The 24437-nt window shown below is 36.3% G+C and overlaps 1 protein-coding gene across 7 annotated transcripts in view; it reads left to right on the plus strand.

The window, feature by feature from the left end:
- TANC1 (tetratricopeptide repeat, ankyrin repeat and coiled-coil containing 1) overlaps positions 1-24437 on the plus strand; it is a 148543-nt gene that overhangs the window by 70991 nt on the left and 53115 nt on the right. For 4 of the 7 annotated variants that reach the window (XM_088146615.1, XM_088146619.1, XM_088146616.1 and 1 more), the window contains 5 exons: positions 1123-1323; positions 11798-11902; positions 16301-16431; positions 17746-17935; positions 20934-21191. In XM_088146615.1, coding sequence (XP_088002741.1) covers positions 1123-1323; positions 11798-11902; positions 16301-16431; positions 17746-17935; positions 20934-21191 — 885 coding nt within the window. The remainder of the gene's footprint in view (positions 1-1122; positions 1324-11797; positions 11903-16300; positions 16432-17745; positions 17936-20933; positions 21192-24437) is intronic. The other 3 variants (XM_088146620.1, XM_088146622.1, XM_088146621.1) reach the window with 1 other exon arrangement.

Consider the following 24437-nt stretch of genomic DNA (forward strand, 5'->3'; position numbering starts at 1 on the left):
GCCCACTTTGAATACTGTATCAGTGTGAACCACCTGGCTTGGCTGTTTTATTTTTACACATAGTGAGTTTTGCTTGCAGGTGTTCTGTGAGTCTTGTGAGTATTTATTTAGAAATAGATGAGGCTGATCCTCCATAAAGCAGGTGTACCTAATATTGCAGACCTAGAAAAATAAAAATTATTGGAGTTTATTTATTTACAATATTCCTATGCCACCCTAACTCTTGCATAATAAAAATAAAACATTAAACATCAAAATTTAAGGTTTGACCCAGGTCTACTATCCACCCCCAAAACTGGTTAAAATAAGAGGGTATAGTCCAGGCAGTTGCCAGGAGTCAAAAATTGACTGGAAGGCACATACACGCATGCGCGCGCGCACACACACACACGCACACATCATTCCATAGCATTGGGGCCAACTCTTCCTTTATGAGGGAGAATTCTCTTAATAAAAAGAGGGGAAAAACATGTTAGTTTTCAGCTTTTTATCCCACTTGCTGGCAGACAGATAGCGTGGTATAGTGGTAAAGGTGCTGGATGACCCAGATTATAATCCTCCCTTAGCTGCCAAAGCCAGCTGGGTGACCTTGTGGCAGTCACTACCTCTCATCCCAAATCAGTGTTAGGCTTTGTGACAAGCTGGCTGAAAACCACAGCCCTGCAATTGCATCATGCATTGATAAGCTGTGCTGTAAGAGAACAAACAGACCCTTCAGCTAAGGAGAGCAAACATGAACAACAACAACAATGATCCAGTTCCTAGCAAAAAACTTGGAATAGCAGTTTTCTTTTCAACATTGTTTCTGGCATGGTATATGCTAATTCAGATTTAAGAGTTTTGAAACTGGTGCAGCAACATGATTTCAGTACAGAGCAACCTAAAAGTAATATTTTTGTTCTAGTTCTTAGAACATGAAGCAAGGTTTGTCCTGTTCATTGACTGTTTCTGTTTATAGTGCTCTCCTGCAACTATTGCCGCTAAAATTAATTTTTATTCTGTTGCCAGTACAACAGAAAGATATGTGTCCCTTATTGGTGAATGTTCATACAGCTCTGGTCAATTTTGTGGGACTTACAGATTCATTTGCTAAGGAGCTTAATTTTTCACTGTTTGTTTTAGGTGATTCATGTTCAGAAAATGTACTGCAGATCATTTCCACATCTGGCCACAGTGCAGATTTTCAAAGTGGCATCCAACCTGTATCTGAAGATGTCTACAGAATGAACTTGGCCAAAGGCGTTTCAGTCTCTTTGCCCTCATCACCTTTGCTGCCTCGTCATGCTTACTTGATGCAGACAAGAGGAAGCAAAAAATCTCCAGGTAACTAGAAAGGCTTTCTTAGTCCTTGCAGTAAAATACTTTTTAGTTAACAAAATAGCTTCCAAATGGCCATACTTTGCAGATCCTTTAATTCCGGCTTAATTATTGTCATGTTGATTTTTTTGGATATCCTCCTTTCAGTGCTTCTGATTTAATAGCTGAAATGAATTACCCCTGCGTATTAACAGATTAAATGGGGATGGATTGCGTGCTGGAAATTTTTACCTTATTTGCCATAACGTACTTTATTTTTGGCATAACATGATGTGTGAATCCATCCAAAGAAAAGCTGTAGTTTACAAACCATAAAGTGTTTGACGGTTACATTTAGCACAAATTCTTGAAGTCACCTATTGTTTGAATAGATGCCTTACATACAGAGGTGTGTACTTTGGTTCAGTGCTGCACATCAGAAGCTGCACTCAAAAAAACAGGTATACTAAAATTAAAATGGATTTAATTTTAAATTTAAAAAGTAATTCCCTGAGCATAAAAATTGGTCTTATATTTCTGAATACCAAGATTTTTTCCATATGTTGTAGGCTCTAATTAGATGGCTGGTCCAATTGGAAACCTGAAGATAGAAGCAGATAAGGTGATGACAAGGAAGAACTTGGGCTCTGCAATTTTGTTGTTGTTAGTCCCCCTGAATTTTAACTGCATCATATGTGATTTTTTGTATACCTTTTGAGGACAGGTATAAAGCTTCTGATTGGTCAGTTATTGAAGGTACTTTGCCCATTCTCCCAAATCAATGCTAGCTTGCTCAGTTTCCTTGGTCTACTTGGGCAGTTTTGAATTTTCTAGGTTGCTGCTGGTAAGATCCTGACTCCTTCTCCAAAAGGGTCCAAGGACTATTCTTGGTCCTGATTGACCTTATTTATTTATTTGTTTATGAAAATGTTTTTCATCACTTCTGGACCATCTGCTAAATTCAGATGTGCATCTTATTTTTCATTCTGTTCCCTTATTTGGTAACTAAAACTTTTGTCACTAATTGCACAAATAATTAAAAAAAAACATCTGGCCTTTGTTTCTCCATGCTGTATTAATACCTGAACCAGTGTTTTAATTTTCCGTCTTTAAAAAATGATTAATAAATAAATTGGGGAAAAAAATTCCATGTTGTTTCCCTAGGGCAAAGCAATATCAATACATAGGGATATGAGAGAGAGTTGAAAAAATATTTAAGATAATAGAATGAGGAATGGACAGGAAAAGATACAGTATTTATATAAGAGCCCAGTGAGATAGGGAAAGATGCTGGATAGCTCAGGAAGGGCTTTTTGTAACTTGTTGATGTACTTGTTAAATGTAGCTACGAGGGTATGGCAAACTTTGCCCTTATAAAATACATTTGAAGTTAGAAAGAAGTGATTCTTGCATTTACCATGATGGTGGTGGTGGTGGTGGAAATCTGGCCATATTAGTTATTTTCCTCAAAGCTCTTATTTCAAGCAGACTTAGAAAACATGAACACTCAATTAATACAGTTAATTAGGAACTATAGTGCTATGTGTAGATTGTGTCTGACTTACATTTACTTGTCAAGTTAAATAAAATATGATACAGAAAATGGAGAAGAACTGTTTGGATTTAGAAAGAATACCTCTTGAAAGTTTTATTTGTAGCAACAAATAGAATGTCTGTGTACATATCTTACTAAATAAGGTGTGGCTACTAGCTTCCTTTTTATCAGCATATTGAACTCATTCCAGTGCAGTAGCATCATTTTGATGTTGCCAGGCTAGAGTTCTGGGCATCTGCAATAGTTTGACAAGTGTTTTTTATCTTTAGTTTTTGGTTATTCTAAATGACCTTTATTTGAGAATTTTATTTGTCAATGTAAGAGATAGCAAGGGTTCATATGTAACAAGAGAGAAGCACACATAGAGAGATGATAGCTAATTCTCCCCTTTTTTCATTTGTATAGTGCAAATACTTTTCTTTCTCAGTGCAAGCACCAAGGAAATTTTAATTGATTTTAATATTTAATTGATTAAATATTATTGTCAGCTGGCATCTTAATTTAAAAATACTTTTGCCTTAAAAATGTAATATATTTTAAAAATCCAGCAGGAGCTTATTTTGGTTGATGCTATTCTATGGAGCCAGCTGTAGACTTCTTTTTTAAACCTCCTTTTTCTAGTAACAGTGGAGAATAGTTCCACTACCTCTAAATTTCCATTTTTAACTTCTACAGATAGATATATCAACTTGATTATAGTTAACTCCTGAAATAACTGATATCATATTTAGTAAGCAAGCAAAGCACCCAGTCAGATGGCCCAATATTAGTGTATAATACTTTTTGGAGCAAGAGGCTTGTTTTTATTTTGAATGGAGTACTGAAATAGTAAAAATCAAGATAAAGAAGTAGGTGGCATCCGGACAAACAGTAAAGTTTTAAATTTAAATTGGATATAAATTAAATATAATTAACATACAAATTTCCAATGTATACTATTATTAACCATTTGAGTCACATGAAAATTACAGCCCGGGAGACAATTTGGGGAAGAACTCTGGAGGCTGCACCCAAGGCTTTGGAAGAGCATAAGTTGTGCACTTAATAAGTCTTATGAAAAGTACAGTATGTCGTTTTTATGTGATACAGTCTTGATGTTTCATTTATCTAATTCCTATTGAGTGACCATTTTTCTTAACTTCAGATTGTAATGAAGTTTTAATTTCATTTTGTTACATAGTGAAAAAATGTTTTTAATGTATGTAATACATTCACCTTGACTAGGTTCTTGTTGCTTTTGTTCACACCTTTCTTTTAAGTTTTGATCTTTATTGCTTAATTCTTAAAGGTGAATCATCAACTGCAAGTTTACCGGTATATATCCATGCATACCAAATGCAACTGTATGCTACAGTGTGTTTACTTTAAATTAGTTACATGCTGTTTTGAAGAGTGAAAAACTTCATTATTGATGGCTCACAATAATGATATAACACCAGTAACAAAATGTCACCTCAAGCATTTGTATTTGGTTTGCTACATCTTTGCCTTAGCAGGTAAACAAATGCTTTCTGTGACATCCATACTTAAGCTTGTTTAATTGTGCTCCAACAAGCCATTCTTAAACAAGTGAACAAAGCCTGACTTAAAGCTGATTTACAGTATTTGCCTCTACATGAGAATTCACACTGTGGTTTAGTAAGCTAAGATGCCTGGCCTATCACATGCAGAAATATCCAATAACTTGGAAGTTGTCTTTCCATATGTGTATGCTTAACATATTATTTTTAATTATTTTCATTATGCTTGAAAACACACACATAGTTATAATGATTGATCACAAATTTGAATAATTACCTCAGGCATCTACTGTTACTCATTTTATTCCTGCTGTGTGGTCGACAATAAGTTAATTGATTTTCTGTTTACACATTGCCTGTGGAAGTACCAAGATGTATAAGTACATGTTCAAACATTTGATAGGATGCAGGTGAAGAGCAAAAAGACAAATAGTAAACATAGAAATTGGTGACACCATGTGGACAACAGCAGAATAAATTCTGGGTGGCTGAGAAAAAGGAGTAATTGATGAACAGAAGGGCAAAGGGAATCCTAGAACATAGAGTAAAGGATCAACAACTGAAGGGACATTCAGGAGTAGCAAAAATGAAAGAGTAGGAAGTTGTGGGTCAAATGAGCAAGGGGCACAACTACTTCTCTACTTCATTCTCTTCTATCATCATTTTTATCTGCAGTTTCCAAATTGGTGATATATGTTTATAATACCACTTTAAAGTATTTTCATTCAAACGTGCGTGAGGACAAAAGGGATTGCTGTGTTTTATATGTTTAATATTCTCCTTGATATATTCTAGTAAAATATTGTCAACAAGAATTCATAGCTGCAATGAAATTGGATATTAATAGTTTTGAATTTATTTCAGTGTTTTCACTATTTCTGTTCCTATTGTATCTTCACTTCTTCGTGAGATGGGTGGTATCTAAATTTGAAATATAAGATAAATATACATCTTGTCTTTCCTTTTCTTTTTGAAAAACTGAATTATGCTAATTCATCTGCAAGATGGCCTAAACAGACTTCCTTTTCTATTTTGTGATGATTCTTGGTTCTACAGCTCTTTTTTATATGGCATTTTTAGTAGATGGAAGTAAATTAAGACTTTTGAAGGCAATAGTGACTTATTCTGGAAAGCTTGATATTTTCCCATAACTGCTGTTTTCATTTGTCAGGGTTTGCCCCTAAATTTGTGGTTAGAAGTTCATGACAACAGTCTCTGCAGCTTTTTTTGTTTGTTTTAAACACTGCTGTGATGTCTGGTCTAAGATGATTTCAGCAATAAGTTTCCACTGTTCCTACAATAATGAAACTTTGGAGGGAAGCTGTGTAAGACTGCGGTTTACGATCTTTTCATGCTGGTAATGTAATTTTAGCCTCTCTTGTTTATTAATCTAATCCAGATTCCAAATGGTTGTCTTCTGTTGTTCTAGTTTACTGTATCTAATTATAGAATTGCTTTGCAGTAAAAGAAGAGAAAGCAGTTGTCTTTTGAGGGGATGTGGTAGAATGTTAGGTTAGGAATATTAGGGTTACTTCCATTTTAAATATGCCTTGCTGCTTTTATTTATGAGCAAATAAAAGTAGCACCCTCTGCTGGTATTTTTATATTTAAACCTTTGATTTTTAGATTTATAAAAGTCTTTTTCGGCTGCTGCATATCCCTAGGTATTGAATGTAGAAAGCTTATCACTGAGTCATTTTGCTGAACTTATTTCAGAATTTCGAAAGGCCATGACAAGCAGACTGGACAAATTTTAACATGGGTTGCAATCCAAATTCTTCACTGGATACATCCAGTTTGCCTCTTAAATATTGATACTCTTAATACAGATTATTTGCCTTTTAAGATCTTTTAACTATGCTGCCAGTCACAAACTATGTACTGTGGCTCACTTGGAAACAGTCATTTAAGAGGGGTATAATGTTTGTTATTAATGGTCTTAGTTTATTTATTGATACCAAGTACACTGTCTTGTAAGAAACCTATTTGAAAGCCAGGCTGGAGTTGATTTAAATAAAAATAATTTAAATCATGATTTAAGGTACTGGTCTAAAAGATTTAGTTTAATGATTTAAACCAGGTTTTTCATGCTGTGGTCTATGAGAACTTCATGAGATCCATGAGGTAAAAACAAAAGCTCACTCAAACACAGTTTTCTATCACTTGAGTTTTACCTCTTGATCAGGTGCTTTGAGATTTTTTTTTTAACTAACAAGTTGCACAGGAGGAAAAAGTTGAAACCACCTGGTATAAACCTTTCTTTATTCATTAGTTAGGAAAATTATGACCCATACATCTCTAATAAAAGTGCATTCTGCTTGATATAAGCTTCCTGGCTTTTCCTGTTCCCAATTTTAAAAAATGAATTGTTCAAAGGAAAGAAATGACTCTATATATATTAATAGAAGAAACTGTTATTGTTAAAAGTTGGATTACTACTTCAGTAATCTGTGAATCAAAATGTTTAAGTGACTTCCACCATCTCACTGAAGTGATTTTCTTTAAATTGTTGTCAGTAAATATATTTCTTGAATGGACCACACTTTGCCCTGAAATTTATTACAATTGATATTATGGAAGAATGATTGTTAGACACACATGACATAGCCAACTCCCTTTTTCAACAGTTAAGTATTGATTCTAGTACTAAGTTTAGAAAATATTGGCAACAAAATGAGTTGGAAAAAGTGTTTGCACCATTTGTTATTTTTTAAAAACTCTGTCATTGTGTATTATTCTTTACAAACCTCTATTGAATATCTTCTGAGAGGATTAATTTGGTTTCCCTTGCTCTCTTCAGAGCAGCTGCTAGAAAAGGGTTATAGTGCAAGTATTTTTAAAATGTCTAATATATCAGCTTTTGTGTCTAGAATACAGTAAATCCTCAATTTAATGGACCATTTAGGAGGAAAGAGTGTCTATTAAATCTGAATGCCATTAGAATAATAAAGTACATAAAAGATGTGAATTGATGCAAATTATGTAAATATTGTCAATTGTCTGGGTTGCTGTGGTAAAATAGACATTGTCCATTGTTTGGGGTGAAGTCCAAAAAAAAAAGTCTGATGCATCCAAAGTCCACTTAGTGAAGTTTGGAAGATCAGAATTTAATTGTATTGAAATATTTTACTATACTGAAATCAAGGGACTTCTTTGTTCCTTTCAGAATCTCAACTTATTTTGGATACTTTGGCAACATTATCTGTGATGCTGCACATTTGAAATTCTTGTGAAATTCATTACAGCTTTTACTGCTACTACGTGTAAACATTTAGCAGCATGTGCAGTACCTGATTTATCAGTTACTTGAATAAGGAAGACACTATTTTGTTGATACTGGATTTTCTTACACATTGTATTTATATACAGGCTCCTTTCACTTGGCCATCACCTCAAATACCCATTGATTGGACTTCTTTGTCTTTGTGCTTTCTTGAACTTCCAGCTTCTTACAGTTTTTCCTTTTATCAGAGGCTGAAGGAACTTCTCTTATTTTCCCCTCCTAATATAGCATCTTCTCCATTCAATTGCCCTTTCTGTCTTACGACCACAGTTGGGACTGGAATTTCCATTGTTAAGCGATGTGGTCATTCAGTGAGTCACAACCTTTTTTGCTGTGGTCTTTAAGCAAATCCAGCTTCCTTCATTGGCTTTGCTTGTTGGAAGCCCCCTGGGAAGGTCACAAATGGTGATCACATGATCCTGGGATGCTGCAACCATCATAAATACATGCTAGTTGCCAAGCTCCCGAATTTTGATCATGTGACTGTGGGGATGCTGCAAGGGTCGTTAAGTGCAAGGACTGGTCATAAGTCACTTTTTTCAGCACCGTTGTAACTTCAAACAGTTGTTAAAGAAATAGTTGTAAGTCGAGGACTACCTGTAATGCTACTTCTGTGTGTAAGAAGAAAATAATTGTCATATTTAGGTTAGTTACTATTAGGTGAAAGAAAAGAGTAGGCTACAGCTTTTTAATATGAACCTGATTGGCTGCCAAGATGAAATACAGAATAAGAGCTATTTTTATTTTATACATGGGGATGGTATCTGAGCTCAAGGATAGTATATTGCTAAAATTAAACCTCTGTGCAGTTTTAAAAAATACAGTTTGCGAGCCAGAAACAATACTGTAAGAAAAATAGTGTTCAGTAAATTCAAAATAAGGACGATTATGAATTATTTAATTTGAAAATCCACTTGTGGCCCAGGAAGCAAAGTCATAATGAACTGAGGTTGTGCAAAACCTTTCAGACTGAACCATCTTAAACTTGAAACATTGCATCTCAAATACAAAACACTCTACCTCAAATGCAAATTGGACATTTTGAACATTTTGGAGGTGTTGAGCTGAAGTGTTTCCGTACTTGAAACAATGCTATTCAGGAGTTCAAGGCAGCATGTTCTGCATTTAAAATAGGCTATTTCACAGCTGAACTAGGGTATTTTGAATTTAAAATTGTTAGATTCAGTATGTTTTGCACACCCCCATTAGTAAAATTCTTTTTTTCCCTATCTAATATTCTTATGCTGCACCAAGGTCTACTTGGAGGTAAAGCCTTTGAGTTAGATGGCCTTTTGCAGGCACCCAATCTTACTTTCTGTTACAGGATAATAAAAGTCAAAATAGTCAAGAACAGTCCTTTTGTTAGTGCCCTCACCCTCAGAAAAGGGAGTTTATTAGTTGAGATATTGAAACTTTACATAGTTTATTTACTGAAAAGTTATCCAATGAAAATATAGTTAGGTTTAGGAATAATCCTACTTCTGTCGTATTTGAGGTTTGCCTCCTCCTCATAGAAAGAGCCCATTTGGTTTAAAAAATCCGGGGTCATTATAACTTATCTAAGAAATAGGAAATACTGTATGTACGGTAATTAGGTAGAACTGCAAGGAGTTGAAATTAAGTTAGACAAATACTTTGCTGGGGTTTTTTTTCTTGCTCTAAAGATACGTGCTCAAAGAACTTTTAAGAAACAGTATAGATAATTAAAGACATGAAAACTATACCCTTTTTTGTTCAGAAAATATAACTTTTACTCATGTAAGATGTTAGAACTATAAGACAGCTCTCTGATCAGACTGGTGCAACAGAGGACTTTCTAGGTCTGGAATATATACAAAATGCAATGTATTTTTTTATTGGCTTGATTCGTTTCACTTGCTCTGTCTAGTCTTACACATCTTAACTTGCACTATATTTTGAATTAGAAAAATAATACTGATTTTTGTGTCCTTTCCTTTTAATTACTGGTCCTTCTAACTCTAGGGTAAGGTGTTCTCATTCTGAATGGGTTGCATTTTCAGATACATTGTCTTTTCACAGTAATTCTTAAGGTTTCAGCCTTAAACAGTTGTGAAAAGTATAATTATATAAAAAGGGTGTAACCTGCATCATTTCATGTTAGAACAGTAGAGTCTGTTTGTGAATGTGAATAGATTTGCAAGGGGAAAGTGCCATTGAAAATAGCGGAATTGCCTTCTTCACTTCAGATAAACTTTTATTGAGTAAGTGCCTTTTGATTGGTTGATTGATATTTATTAATTGATCCCTTTATTCAGTTAAGTGTGGAAGATACAACAGTTAATAACTGGCAGCTTTTGGAAATTGGGTCCACTTTGATATAAGTAGGAACATTATTTTTACAGTACATTTCTTATTAATAGATTGACAGCCAATATTATGGCTGTCTTATTATTGACAGATAAGAAAACATGTGATCAGTCTGATTAGGGAGAAAATTCTTCAGCTTAATTACCTGGCATAACCAAATTTGCTTGTTAGGACTATTAGTTCTAAGGTGGAGATATAGTCAAGCTTTAGAATAAAAGTCACATTGTTTCTGAATAACAGACTATAGCTGGAAGCTGCTGCTGGGATAAGCTAGATAGCAGCATGGATCTGAGCTGTGTCTGTTCTTGAAGAAGAGCGTTGGACTCTACTACCTTATTTCAAAGGTAGATTATTGTGGTGTGCTTCACATGAAGATTTGTAAAACAAAATTAAAAATTCATCCATTACATAAGGTGATAGTGACTGTTTTAATCACAGCCAGAGAACTATCGGCTCCTTTGGTGAGCTACTTCTTGTGGTGTCATATGTCCTTGTCCATTTTTATGCAAAAAATACAGTACTTGTTCCCAACACCTGTACATACGCAGTACTGGAGTCTTTTCTTATATGCTGGTGGGCTGTAGAATTCTATGTCGGAGGGAGGATTCTTGTGTCTGTATTGGCATGCTTGGACATTCTACAGGAGTGGGAACTGCACCTGGGAGCTGTGATGAAATGGCAGATTTCAGTTGCTGCAATACGTGCCATGTCTTTTCTTCATGAATGCTAATTCAGATAATGGCAGTGGTGCAATATTGTGATTGGTTGCAGCAGTGGAAATGCAATGGGAATGGTGGCCGTTAGTGCTGCTATGGGTCTTACTTCTAATAGTAGTTCAGTTCAGGGAGGGGAAAGAATGATGACAGATTGCAATAAGAATGTAGGATAGCCCCGACTGAAGCTGTTGCCTTAGTGCTGAAAGCCTTTCTCTAAAGAAACTTTAGATGGCAGTATTCTCATTGTGACTACAAATTCTATTGTTCCTTTAATGTTTCCTGCAATTGTTGCATTTGGTAAAGTACATTGTCATGAATAATTTAAATACTGAAATGAAAGTACTCGGGTCGTTTTTTCTTACACTTGATGGAATCTGTACGATGAACAGTTACCTCCACATCAACCCAAGTGAAAGACTTGCTTGTAAAATACTGAATATGCTTTGGCTTAATATAGCTATCTGTTGGTAAATTGCTGTAGGCCTCTCTTAAAATTAAAATGATGAGAGAGCTCCCAAATGGATCTTTCTTTCCTCTCATCACTGACCTCTTACGATCAACTTTGTGCGTCACCCGCTTGGCCAAAAATACAGTACTCAGTAATATAAAGCTATAGACAGAGGTATTACGAGCGCTAATGCTGCACGCTGCCTTCTTTGTAATCATTGCCTCCCAGCTTCAAAGATTATTCTTGTAAACAAGGGTTATCTTCCAGCTGAGGTGGAAAACAGAGATTCTGCCTGGAGAGGCTAGTGCCAATGCTCGTGTGGCTTTTGATCATGTCAGAGCCACCCTCTTTACATATGCTGGAGGCTACTTCAGGGGCATCACAGCTAGGAAACTGCTTTTTTTCTACAGAAGGGTTTACATTTCAAAAAGTGAGCCTAAATACAACTTGCTGTTGCTGTCTTTCCCCCTGACAACAGACTGCACAAGTGGAAGTATGAGAGAGGTTGCTGTATTTACTATAGCTTATGTCAGGTACAGTAGTTTGCATGATGAACTTCTGCTTTTAGTGTATTCTGGTCAGGTCTTCTGAAATCTGTATTCCCTTTGGAAAAATATTACAGAAGCTAATAGTAAGTATTTCCCATTTCAGGTCCCATTAGGAAACCCAAGTATGTGGAAAGTCCACGCATACCTGGAGATGCAGTTGTCGTTCCAATGAGAAAAGTGTTGGAGCCAACAGAACCTAACCAGAATGGTAAGCATGTGTGCTTGGAATGATTTCATTTTGAATGAATGGCTGGACTTTGACTTGAAAGGGAAATGGTTATGAAAGTTTTGCAGCTTGCAGTAGGTAAGTGTATGCTGTGTTTGGTTGCTTGACGTTCCAGAATGATGTATACACAATCTTCAAGCAAAATTAAGTCTGATGGTTGTGGGTCACTTTTAATATGAGAGGCCTGCTTAGAGTTAGTTTCTGAACTTGCTTTCAGGTTTTTTTCAAATAAGAGTGTTCCACTTATGCCATGTTAAAGTGATGTGCCTTGCCACAGCAATAAAAAGCTTGCTAAATCAGACAGCAATAACAATAGATGACTGTGTCGGCAAGACTAGTAACAGCCTGACCCTGGAGTTAATTGGTATTCTTGAAAAGTTCCATGTTCATTAAATTTGACCATGGCATAACAGAGTGCAGTTTCAGTGAATGCCAGTGAGAAATTACAATCAAAATGCTCTATAAGTATTTTAACATAATAAAAATTTCATATTCAGCATTATATTTTAGATTTACAGCCTAATTGACATCAATAGAATCAGTATATAGCATGTAGTTTAAAAAAAAATCTCATTTTTTTTCTTGAGCTTGGAATTCATGACTTGAACTCTCAAAATCTTTTGCTGTTGAAGTATAGATTTTTCTTGCAGAATTAAAAGCTATGTCTGCCTGTACCTCCCCCCCCCCCCTTTTCCCTGTTCTTGAGTGAGAAGTGTTCTATGGTCCTGATTCTCCTGTGGGTATATCAGAGCTAATTTGTGCAACGTAAGTACTGTTTATGTCTCCAGTTTTTCCCATACATTCAAGAAATTAATTGAGTGCTGAAACAGCTACTAAATTTCCAATTATAGTTTTAAGTATATTATTGCTCTCAGAGGTTTCAAGCCAAAAATATTGGACAGTTATAATATATTGATTTTGAGGGGCTTTCCTTCAAAATGCTATGTTCATTCTTTTATTCTGTCAGACATGCATACCATGACCGTGAGGGACTGACAGTTTTGTTGATCAAAAGGTGAGGTCTTTCTTCTAGAAGAAAGATTGTAGTTAATAGTGCATAAGAATGATTTATTCTTCCATCATCTCCAATGCCCTATTTATTACTGGCTCTGTTTATTCAACAAAGAAGACCTAGGGGTTCTGACCCAGAGAAGTGACTAAAGAACGTCATATAAACCTGAAGAAATGCATTACTTTTGCTTGTTTGTTGATGTAAATCTCCAGCCTATCTGTCCCATACAACAGGATATTTTCTGCTATCTCACTAACCTATATGTAATATAGATTATTTATATTTAATATATTAAATATAGCAACTAATTCAGACTTAGCAAAAGAAAAGAAGGTCTAACATTTGATAAAGTAGATATAAAAAATATCAGACACAGCTGAGGACCATCTTGTCCACATCATTTGCATTGGCCACACAGATCAGTTTTGACTATTATTCTGCATTGCTATAATCACATGAAGATTACTGTAATAATTCCAGTTTTTGAAAAAGGACCTTCATGAATGGACTCAAACAAATAGCTAAGATAGCAAAGCTATTGCTCAGTAAGATTTTTGGCATAGCAGGTATTATATGAATGCCATGGCATATCTCACAGACATGATAAGGTCATAGCACACACTCTTTTAGCTTTTATTACATTGTAAAAACATTCTCAGATCAGGTCCATACAAGTCCTTGTTAGGTATTCTTTCCAGTGCCAACCTGCTCAATTTGCTTATTTTGGCTAGGAAAAGCTGATTCGGATTTGGAAGCAAGAAATGCTTTGTCTGCTTATGCCAGAAGCACTAGGTATATGCTTGTACAATCTGCTGGGTAAAGGATTGGAGGGCAAGTGGGAATGAAGGTGCTTTGGCTCATAATTGTGAGTAGATGATAATTAATTGGGACGCGGTGGCGCAGCGGCTTAATGACGCTAAAAGTTGCCGGCCAGAAATGGTCGACACTTCAGCGGTTCGAGCCCAGCCTTCGCGTAGCAGAGTGAGCTCCTGCTTCCTCCCCCAGTTCCTGTCAACCCAACAGTTCGAAAACTTACGTGAGTAGATAAATGGGTACTCTCACTCCAGTGGGAGGAAAAATGCTGGCGGTGCCTTGCAAAAGGAGTCGGGAGCAGTTGCCGGTAGCGCGGAAGCCGTGCTCGCCCGAAAAAGGCACGAAGCAACAGAAACCCCGCCTCCTGCGCTCGCCAGTTGGACTCTGCTCTAGGAAGGACGCACTGGCAAACCACTTCCAAAACACCTTGTCTTGAAAACTGCAAAGGACTCATCCAAAAGCAGTCACTGCAGAGTCGGTAACGACTGAGTGCAGATTAAAAAAAAAAAAAGATAATTAAGTTACCATATTTTGATTTAAGCATCTTGCCTTTTTGGTAAGTTTAATAGGTGGGGCAAATAATATAGGATTACGGACCTGTCTGTAATCAGTAAGAAAATTAAATTGGGTTTTCTGTTGGTAGGAAAGATCTGGCAGCATCATAAATTGTAAAAGGCTTTCTAAACTTATATATTTCATCCACCAAATTACCTTCAATTCTAGATTTGCCATTTTACTTCATCCTCTACTTTACACAAAACATTCATCCACAAAAAGGCTGCTTGCAGTAAGGGATAAAAAAGGTTGAAAGAAAAGTTAATACATTAGAGTAAGAGACAAGGCCTTTGTTCACACAATACCCTAAGCCATGGTATTGTTTGTCTTGTTTTGGTTAAGTATGATATGAGAATCTAGCTATTGTAGTTATTGAATAAGATCTGGTTAAGCAAACTGTTTTAGTGAGTTGACTGAATCTAGTCAGTGCGCTGTTGGCTTGTCAGAATATGGCTTTGGGCGAGTTCTTTGAATCTCTGTCTGCTATGTTTTATTTGTCTCGATCTCATATATCATGATTCCAGCAGAAACAACTGCTAAATCCATTTACAAAGCTTGCAAATGGTGTATGATAGCATTCCCCTGCTTGTCTTGAGCATCTGGTATTCAGAATTAACTATATTTGAACATGGAGATTCCCTTTAGCTTCTGTAGCTAATCAAAAGGTCTCTGGAGATGTGGCTGGCATGGAGCAGATTATAAGAATTTACCTTGGATGGAACCAAGGGAAAGTGTGCTGTGCATGACAGAGAATGCTGAGAAGTGGACAAGTCTCACTTTCTGGAGTAACTAGTTCCAAGAAGATTATATGCTTCTGCAGAGCATGCTAGAAATCACAGATATTTTTTTCTTATAAGAAAATGGATTTCCAAGTGAAACTGAGGCATGAGGACCTCATGTTATCCTGTAAATGGACATGATTTATTTTCATATTAAAATCTTATTGTTGTAAGGGCACTTTTATCATCAATGCAAATATGACAGGTCCTGGTTGGATTTTCTGACTATATATACACATTAAAAAATAGTACAGTGGAAGAAATTGGATTATGGCATCAACCATGGGTGAGGGTGTTTTCAACACTTTCTCCCATTTAAATACTTCCTTTTCCAGCTGTTGATTCTATTTATTTTGTGTGCTAGAATACTATTTGATCACAAGAATTAAAAAGGCAATGCTCTTCTAAAACAACATGTTTGTTCTTAGAATTCTTTGTGCAATTTAAAACATAAAATAAAACAAATTAATTTGTTCGTTATATATGTTTATTTAACAGAAATTTAGCAATGCCTAGGAAGCCTGAAGGTATTTGGGTTGGTAGCACAGCTGCTGAATTGTTTCGTATGATCATTTGTGAGATATTAGCCTAATACATTGGTAGACAAGTTCATAGGTTTGTTTTGTTAGCACAAAAGAGCCTGGAAAAATCACATTGAGTTCTTTTGGTCATTTCCCAGTCTAAATCATTTTAGAAGCTATTAATTCCCATAGGAGTGTAGGTGTAGGTGTGGAGACATGACTTCTTAGAATATAAAGAATGCCTTTCTCTCTCACACATAAGCAGAATCTGAAGATGCTATTATTTTCATGGATGAAAACACACAAATACAGTACATAGAGTGTGTTTGCCTATGAGAGTACTCTGCTTATGTGTGAGAGAGAAAGGCATTCTTTATATTCTAAGAAGTCATGTAGGATGCAGAAACAGAAAATAATTTGGATCTAGATTGCAGAACTCGTAAACTAGAACACCTAGTTTGATTCTTCAGTTTCAGAAGTTAAGTATGCGCTAAGATCTCCCTCTATTGTAATAAATGGAACTTAAAGGTGCTTTTTTGGTAGAGTTTTAAGTGTTAGCATATGGCAAAATAAAATCCATTGATAATCTGTTTAAATTTCATTATTTACCTGTCTGTTGGAAGCTATATTCATTTGACCAAGAGTGAATACAAACTTTAATGAATCTTTTTTGTCATCTTGAAAATACCTTTTTGCACAGACACAAAGTCAGAGAAAGAATCAAGCTGTTCACCAGCAGCTCAGGAACTGATGACAAGACTTGGATTTTTACTGGGAGAAGGACTTCCAGCTTCTGCCCATATCTCTGCAGAACAAAAACATGAAACTATGGTATGCTAATGGAAATATAAATAATCATCTCAATCTAAGATGCTACATATTTCTTGCTTTCAAAATATTTAACCAGAACATGCAAAAGTGTCATACAAATAACTACTATATATATATATGTGTGTGTGTGTGTGTGTGTGTGTGTGTTTGATAATTTTTTTGATAAATTCCTCTGTTCCTTTTTCTGCAGGAACATTATTTAAAAGTGCACTGTGTAGAATTTATTTTATTTATTTGTCAAATTTACATAGCCGCCCATCTCACAAAACAAGTGATTCTGGGCAGCATGCAACAAAGCTAAAACAGTTAATAAATACCTAAAACAATAACATCATCATCATCATCATCATCATCATTATAAACATTAAAAACTATAAAAAACAAAGCTAAGAAAAGGAAATAGTGGGCGAAGGGAGGTTAATAATAAGAGTTATTAGAATACTATTGAGTGATTATTTTTAATTCAGATGATTCAAACTACTTGGTGTAGAAAATATTTTTTAAAAAATAAATATTTAGAATACTTACCTCTTGCCCCCTCTCGTCTAAGCCCACAATATAGCAGGATATGGTACTTGACTTGCTGGATTTGTAGGGAAGAGCTAAAAGAAATCCTCTGCTGGCAGAAAATTTTTATACAGAAAAACTGTATACAATTTTTGACTGACATTAGGAATCATGATGCAGATAGAGATGATTTTTTTTCTTTACATTGCAACATACATAGTTACTTGCTTATGAACTCTGTGTACTTTGAATTAATTTTTTTTTCAATCAGACAAATATTTCTGAACTGAGTTTTCTTTATCATTTAGCATGACTTAGGAAAATCTCTTACGAAATATTTAAAGAATAGAGCATCTACTTAAATAAATACAGAATATGTGGTTTATTAGTCTTCCTCATTCTAAGCCTATAATCAATTATGACCAAATGGTTTTAAATGAGATCTTCTATATAACTCTGCTTTATAAAAAGTTAATGAAATACAGTCTGCATTTTACCATCATTCTGAAAATCCATTAGTCAGGTTTTGTATTGCTGGCTTTTAGCATTTGGTTATTTTTCACCAGTATTTCAGAAAATACTTTACAGATCTGACCTAGAGCGTCAAGGGTCCATAAGCTGATTTAACTCCTTATGCAGTCATGGCTGTGCTAGTTCCCTTGAAAGGATTCAACAATCCTGAGAAACTTCCAAGAGAACTTTGTGTGTCTACGTAGAGTTTTTTGATTTTCTGCTGAATATGAACTGCCTTCTTTGTGAATTGATCTGTGCTGTGTCTGTTAATTCTTTGTTTCATTCATTTTGTAGTGCACAGTAGCCAGTCAAGGAGTCAGTCCCTGTTCTACACTAACAAGCAGCACTACGTCGCCTAGCACCGATAGTCCCTGCTCAACTCTGAATAGCTGTGCTGACAAAACAGCAGCCAGCAAAAGTAGTCCCTGTGGGACCATTAGCAGCCCAAGCTCCACATTGGAAAGCAAGGACAGTGGAATTATAGGTAAGCGGTTTAATTCCTACTAATGCAGTCACTTCTGGCCATCTCTTCTGTAGCTTGATTTTTTGTGTCTGCGAAGGATATGTGCTAGAAAGAATATGGAGCTGGAGCTAAAGCTCTCTTATCTTCATTCCTGATAGTGCTTGGCTCCAGTTTCTTTAAAAAATGTAAAGTGATATTTTATTCGATGCCATGTCATTCTCTGGGATTCTTTTGAATATTTTTTCTATGAATTTAGTTATGCTTAAACCCTTATTGGACTAGGAAGGAACTGAAAATATGACTTCATTTATTACAGCACTGTGATTTTCAGAGGCTATATGTTGGATGGGGAAGATTATAATTTTGCTTCAGAAACAAATAATCATGTTGCTGTAATGTAGTAGTTAACAGCATGAGTTTTGAATCTCAAAGACCCTTGTTCAGATTTCAGTACAAGCATGATCTTGTTGGGTATCTTCAAATTTGACATTATCCCTGAATCTCATCTGGAATGCAAGAACAATACTGACCAATCTTGTGATACTGTTTTAAAGAAGTTTCCCTCAGCCTCATTCCTTCCCGATGTGTTAACAAACAATTTTTACTACCCCCACCACCATATGTGAAGCAAGTTGAACGGTTAGGTTAAACACTAGGTATGTTTTTGATATAATGCCATTTCTGATTTTGGGCCTTAACAAGCAAAGCAAGAAGGGTTTTATGGAAAGATTCTCATTCTATCACTATAGATATATTGTCAGGCCTACTAGATAGATCAGACCAGGAAATCAACTCCACAGGAAGGCTAAAGCTACTTTTATTGAGATTGGCTATAATAACAGAATCTTGCAAGCCTGATTGTGCTATACTTCCTCCTCATACTCCAGTGCATTAGGGAAGTGTCTGCCTGAGCTGTTTACAATGTTATCTCATTGTTCTGGATTTAAAAAGTTTTAGCCCCTTTGCCTAGGTAATGGTTCCTGCATATTTCTCTCAAGGTCATCTTCCTTACTCTCTCTCTATATTCACAAAAACTGTTACTGTAGCATAGGGCAGAGGATTTGCTGTATCTGAGTGTGTGGGGATGGTGGGATGAATGGTTCAGTAGTGTCACCTAGGTCTACCCAAGGCTTATGCCCCAAATCTTGGAGATCTACTCCAATCCTTGTATAGTTGTTACTAACCTAAAGGGACCAATGGTGTGCCTCTTTAATAGAAGTCTAAAATATGAAATAATTGTGCATATATTACAGCTATGAATGACCTAGTGCTCTGTTGCTCAGCAAAAGGCTCATCCATAGTGTTGACTGTGTTAATTGGAAGATACCCTGCCAGGCTTAACTGCCTGGAAAATTGATTATCTTATACTGGAAAAACAACACTGGTATGTATGAAATTTGAAGCCACTCTGAAATAAACATGCAAGCTGGATATCTAAGGTTTCTTACAATTTTTGTGAAGCTATATAGTGTCCTGGGAAGTGGCAGTAAACAAAGCATTTAGCTATTTCACTTTTAAGTAACTATGGCAAGGTCAAGCTTGGGGATTAGGATGCTAGTTAAGACAAACTGGTAAAATGCTGCTTGTCTTCCAAGAAATAAGACGATGTTGATTATTTTTATCATGTGGAAGCAGAGGAATCTTTGTACTGAGGAGTGGTTTGCATGCTTAGTTCAAAATTGGGAATGAAAAGGGAGTACAAAGTAAGCCCTAAAGATCTGAGCAAAAAATGAAAGCTTTAGGAAATCCAGAAGAAAGCCAAGGAAAAATAGCTGGGATAATAAGGATCCTGAAAGTGTATTTGTCTGAATGTACATAAATACATATCTTTTATTCTTAATGGTATTACAAAAATGTATAAGATGCAGCATTCCTTCACACACATTTCCCAGCAAATATTGAAAGACAGTAGTGGTTTTTGAAAGAGAAAATGTAAAATGGAATGAAAATGATGGACCTCACTAAGCTTCTTCTGTTTGCATTTATCTATTTAGTTTGTTTCCCATCTTTTCATTCATAGAATTCTCAAAGCACCTCATAGCATTAAAAAATACAGAAATAATAATGAAATGTTCCATGAGTTCCTTATAGATCTACTTATTCTGCATCTATAAGGGAAGGGAAGCAGACTCCATTTTCCATTTGCAAATGTATTATTAGCATTAATGTTCATTCAGTACACAGTTTAATAAGTATGTCTTTTGTAAGGTTTTTTTGGGGAGGCAAGCTTTGCTCAACCATGAAAATAGTTGTTCTTCTATGCCACTTAAGTAGGCTTCCATTGTATTTCCATTCCTGCTATGTTATTCTGGGCCAGTAGATCCTTTGAGTGGAAGACTACCTTCCCCTCCCTCTCCCACACTTTTTACTGGCTCAGATAGCTTTCCTTCTCTTTTTAGTGTTTTATCGCCTTAGTTGAAATTGTCTCTGCCTCCACTGACATAAAAAAAGTAAAGGCAGAATTTCGTCTTTTCCAGTGAGCTAAATAAGAGAAAAGTCTGGGCTGGTGGCCAAAAGGAGGGAGAAAATTTGGCAAGATGCCTTCTTTTCAGTGTTACGGACTTGAGTGGAAAACCTCCTCGTTCAATTAGAAAATCAGAAGGGAGTTTTGCTTCATAGTATATCAAAAGGCCAAGTTTTTCTTTAATCAAAACGTTTAATAATTCTGTCATATAGAAGCACAACATAAGGCTTTCTTCATATTCTTACATATTTTATAGTGCTTGAGTTGTTAGTCATCCCAATAAAATGATAATACTTTTCATGGCATATTTTCTTGAATCTTAAGAGGCTTATGTAGTCAAAACTAAAAACATGTATAGTGACTATCCTATATTTTCCCAAGGATTATAATTTAATGTGACATGGAAGAACTTGTAGACTTGCCAGATCGGTCACATAACTATCATTCCTTCTTATGTCAATTCAAAGTTTCCCATGATTGTGTGGGTGTAACTAAAACTGCACTACTCTTACACAAGAGTATATTTTTATGGATTTTTGTTTGTTGGGTTTTTAGGGACAGTAACAAGTTCATCTGAAAATGATGACCGGAGTGGATCAAGTTTAGAATGGACTAAAGAAGGAAACCTCAGAACTGGTGTACACCAAGGAATTATTGACAGAAGGGCAGATAATTGTTCACCAGTTGCAGAAGAGGAGACAATTGGGTCTTCAGAAAGTTTGTCAAAAGTAGAAGTATCTTCTGGAGATGGCCCCATTACTTATATTCAAAACTGTGGCTCATTAGGAATGCCTCGACCCAATTCTGTTGCAGGTAAGGAAGAGTTGAAGAGTGAATGTTGATTGTCTTCCAGATATTGCTTTATTTAAGTAAAAACATTTTCCTTTAATGCTATTCTTGTATTAGCATAAGCCAGTTCTCATAAATTTAAATCTGTTCTTTAGCTAATGGGCAGACAGATACAGAGTTCAACAATAAGAATTTTTAAAAGTACAACATAAATCACAAATAATCTTTTTATGGAATATTCTGATTTTTGTAATAGTTCTTGCAAAAACCACCTGTACAACTTTATAGGATTCTAGTCAAGGAACGGAGGTTCATATCCCCTCTAGGTGAGAAGAGAAATTTGTCATATATGAAAATACTTTAAAGGGTGGTTAAGAACGTTCCTGCTGAATTCTCTTCTATTTGTTTCTGTGAGTTTTAAATCAGGAGGATTCTGCCTATCTTTATTTTTGCATGAAATGAATTTCTTGTGAAGACTAAATAACTCAAATTTCCCACCCCTGTATTTATGGCTCATGTAGTTCATTCTTGTTTAAAAATATAGCAGTCATAGGATGGATGGACGTGATTGTTGCCTTAGTGAGAACAACTAGTCCATGCTGCTAGAAGTATATTAAGCAAGCTGGTAAGAACTGGTCATCCAATGACATGTCTTGCTTTTCTGATTAGTTTGCTATGAAGTATCAATCCACTGGATTGAACTTGCTCCAATAAGCCAAAACCAGAGGATGACCCAGCTGTGCATAATACAGCATCTGTACCAGTGTTTTTATTGCAAATAATTTGAGAGCAGCAGGAATAAAACCATCACCTTCTCTTTGGAAGAACTGAAGATGGAATATGTACTGATTTGAGCACTTTGGGCTGAATAGGAGGCATGAGACATCCTACTCATGGATGTATGAAAAATGGCTCCCAAATTACATGATCAGTTGAGTGCCTATGCCTAGCATGACTTTTAGGTTTCTTAGCCAAGCTCATAATTTTGGCCTTTTGATAGTTAATTCCCAATGTATTCTCCTTGCAGAATTGCATAAAGTGCTATTCTGAGACTCTGTATAGAGTCCTGGATAATATTACCCCACTATCTGTAATAGAGTGGAAACAAATTTCTCTCTCAACTTAAGAATATGAAAGTCCAAATTTGGTAGGAAATATATCAAGTCATTTAGATAAAAGTCACAGTAATGGGGTTACAATTAATCCCTGTTTAGATCCCTGCCTTGCTGATAACCAGGATATTAAATGATGCTGGTACTCACATACAGGTAGTCCTTGCTTACTGACCACTCATTAGATGACTGTTTGAAGTTATGACAGTGCTGAAAAAATAACTTTACAGCCAATTTATGACCATTTACGACCTTTGCAGCATCCCTCAGTCATGTGATTGCATTACAGTCAGTATGTGTTGTCCTGTGCCTGACCTGTGGTCCCCCCCTCTTGCAGAGCAAAGAAATTGGGAGAAGAAGGGATTGCAAGAGAGTAAGCTATTTGCTCTTCTACACATCAAAAGCAATGCAGTCGTGTTGGCAGCCCAGGGCTGGGAGCCCTGTAGTGTAGAGATCCCCTGTAGGGATTGCAAGAGAGTACTCAGGCAGAGGAGAGATTGCCTACAGAAATTGCTTGCTTCCCCACCCTTCTAGGGTGTACAGAGTGGAGAGAAAGAGATTTCAAGAGAGTAAGTTGTTTGCTCTTCTACACATTGAGAGCAATGTGATCGCTTGCAATTGCTCTGGCAGCCTGGGGCTGAGAGCTGTGGGCACACTACACAAACAGCTTATCTCTTTCTCTCCAATCTCTCTGCTCTGGGGTGGGGGCAAGGGTCAGGCAAAGGAGAGATTGCCTACAGAAATCGCTTGCTTTTTTTCTCCCTCCCTCACAGAGCAGAGTGATTGGAGAAGAAGGAATTTCAAGAGAATAAACTGTTTGCGTAGGAGTGCGATTTCGTTGCTTTCAGTGTGTGGAAGAACAAACAGTTTACTCTCTTGCAATCCCTTCCTCTCCAATCTCTGCTCTGTAAGGGGGGGAAAGGGTCAGGCAAAGAAGAGATTGGCTACAGAAATCACTTGATCCCCCCCCCCCCCCGCAGAGCAGAGAGATTGGAGAGGAAGGGATTGCAACAGAGTACTGTAAGTTGTTTGTGTAGCATGCCTGCCGCTCCCAGCTCCGGGCTGCCAGTGCAATTGCATTGCTTTCGATGTGTACAAGACAGTAAGCAGGTACTCAAGTATTCCAAAGGAGGAGTGGAGGAGTAGTTAGGAGGTAAACAAAAGCCAGAGATGTGAAACTCTTGTCTCTTTCCATCCAGGAAACACAGTCACAGTCACATGATTTCCCACTTAGCAACCACTTCGCTTAGTGGCGGAGTTGACAGTCCCAGTTAGGATCGTTAAGTGAGGACTACCCGCATGACCCTCAGCTTTGTATCTTCATGAAAATTACAAATTAGAAGTAGCAGGTATTGGTTAGTCAAGAAGGATATTAGCTTCTTCCACAATTTTTCTTATTGAATAGAGTCAGATCAATAAAGGCTACATATAGGGAGATAAAAGAGGTAGAATGTTTCTTTGTTAAATGTTGGAGCACTAGGCACTGGTCTGTAGTAGATCAGCTCTCTCTGAAGCTAGCCTTTTCCTCTTCCAGAATATTCTCCTGCAGTAGCCAATCCCTCAGTTTCTAGTATATATGTCCAGCATAGAGTTCGTTAATTATAAATTCTTAGGTCTGTAATTTGCTGGGCATCTCTATTCCCTTGGGAATAGAGGAAATTGGGACTATAATTGCAACTCCCCAATCCCTAGGGATGCAACCCTACCTATCTATAGATTAAGCAGTGAAACCAAGATACATGCTCATCAGACTGAGTTATTAATTGATTCAGAAGATACTAAATCATTGGCTAGGGCCTTCTCTGCTTTTAATTATATCTTAACCCTTGGTAACCGTTACTGGAGGCTAAACCAGTAAGTTCTCAGTAATGTGCCAAAGCCTTTTTTGGATCTACTGCATCATTGTTATACAGTTCTCTAAAATACCTGTCCAGATCTCAGGTTGGATACAGCTATTCATAAAGTGTAGGATGGTCCACCATGATATAGAAATAAATGTAAGTTCTTATTCTTATTCCTTGTGCAATATATGTCCAAATATCTTCTGTAACAGCTCTTTTCTTTGAAAAGTTGTTCATAAATCCACTTTTGCTTAAGAAGATCCTGAGGTGATATTATACTTTACACACCTTGTAATTAGCAGTAAGCTTTAGCGACT

This window comes from Python bivittatus, unplaced genomic scaffold (genome assembly GCF_059951505.1).
Source record: "Python bivittatus isolate LINGU-HERP-01145 unplaced genomic scaffold, Pbiv_v1 ctg000480_np1212, whole genome shotgun sequence".
In the NCBI taxonomy this organism is placed as follows: Eukaryota; Metazoa; Chordata; class Lepidosauria; order Squamata; family Pythonidae; genus Python; species Python bivittatus.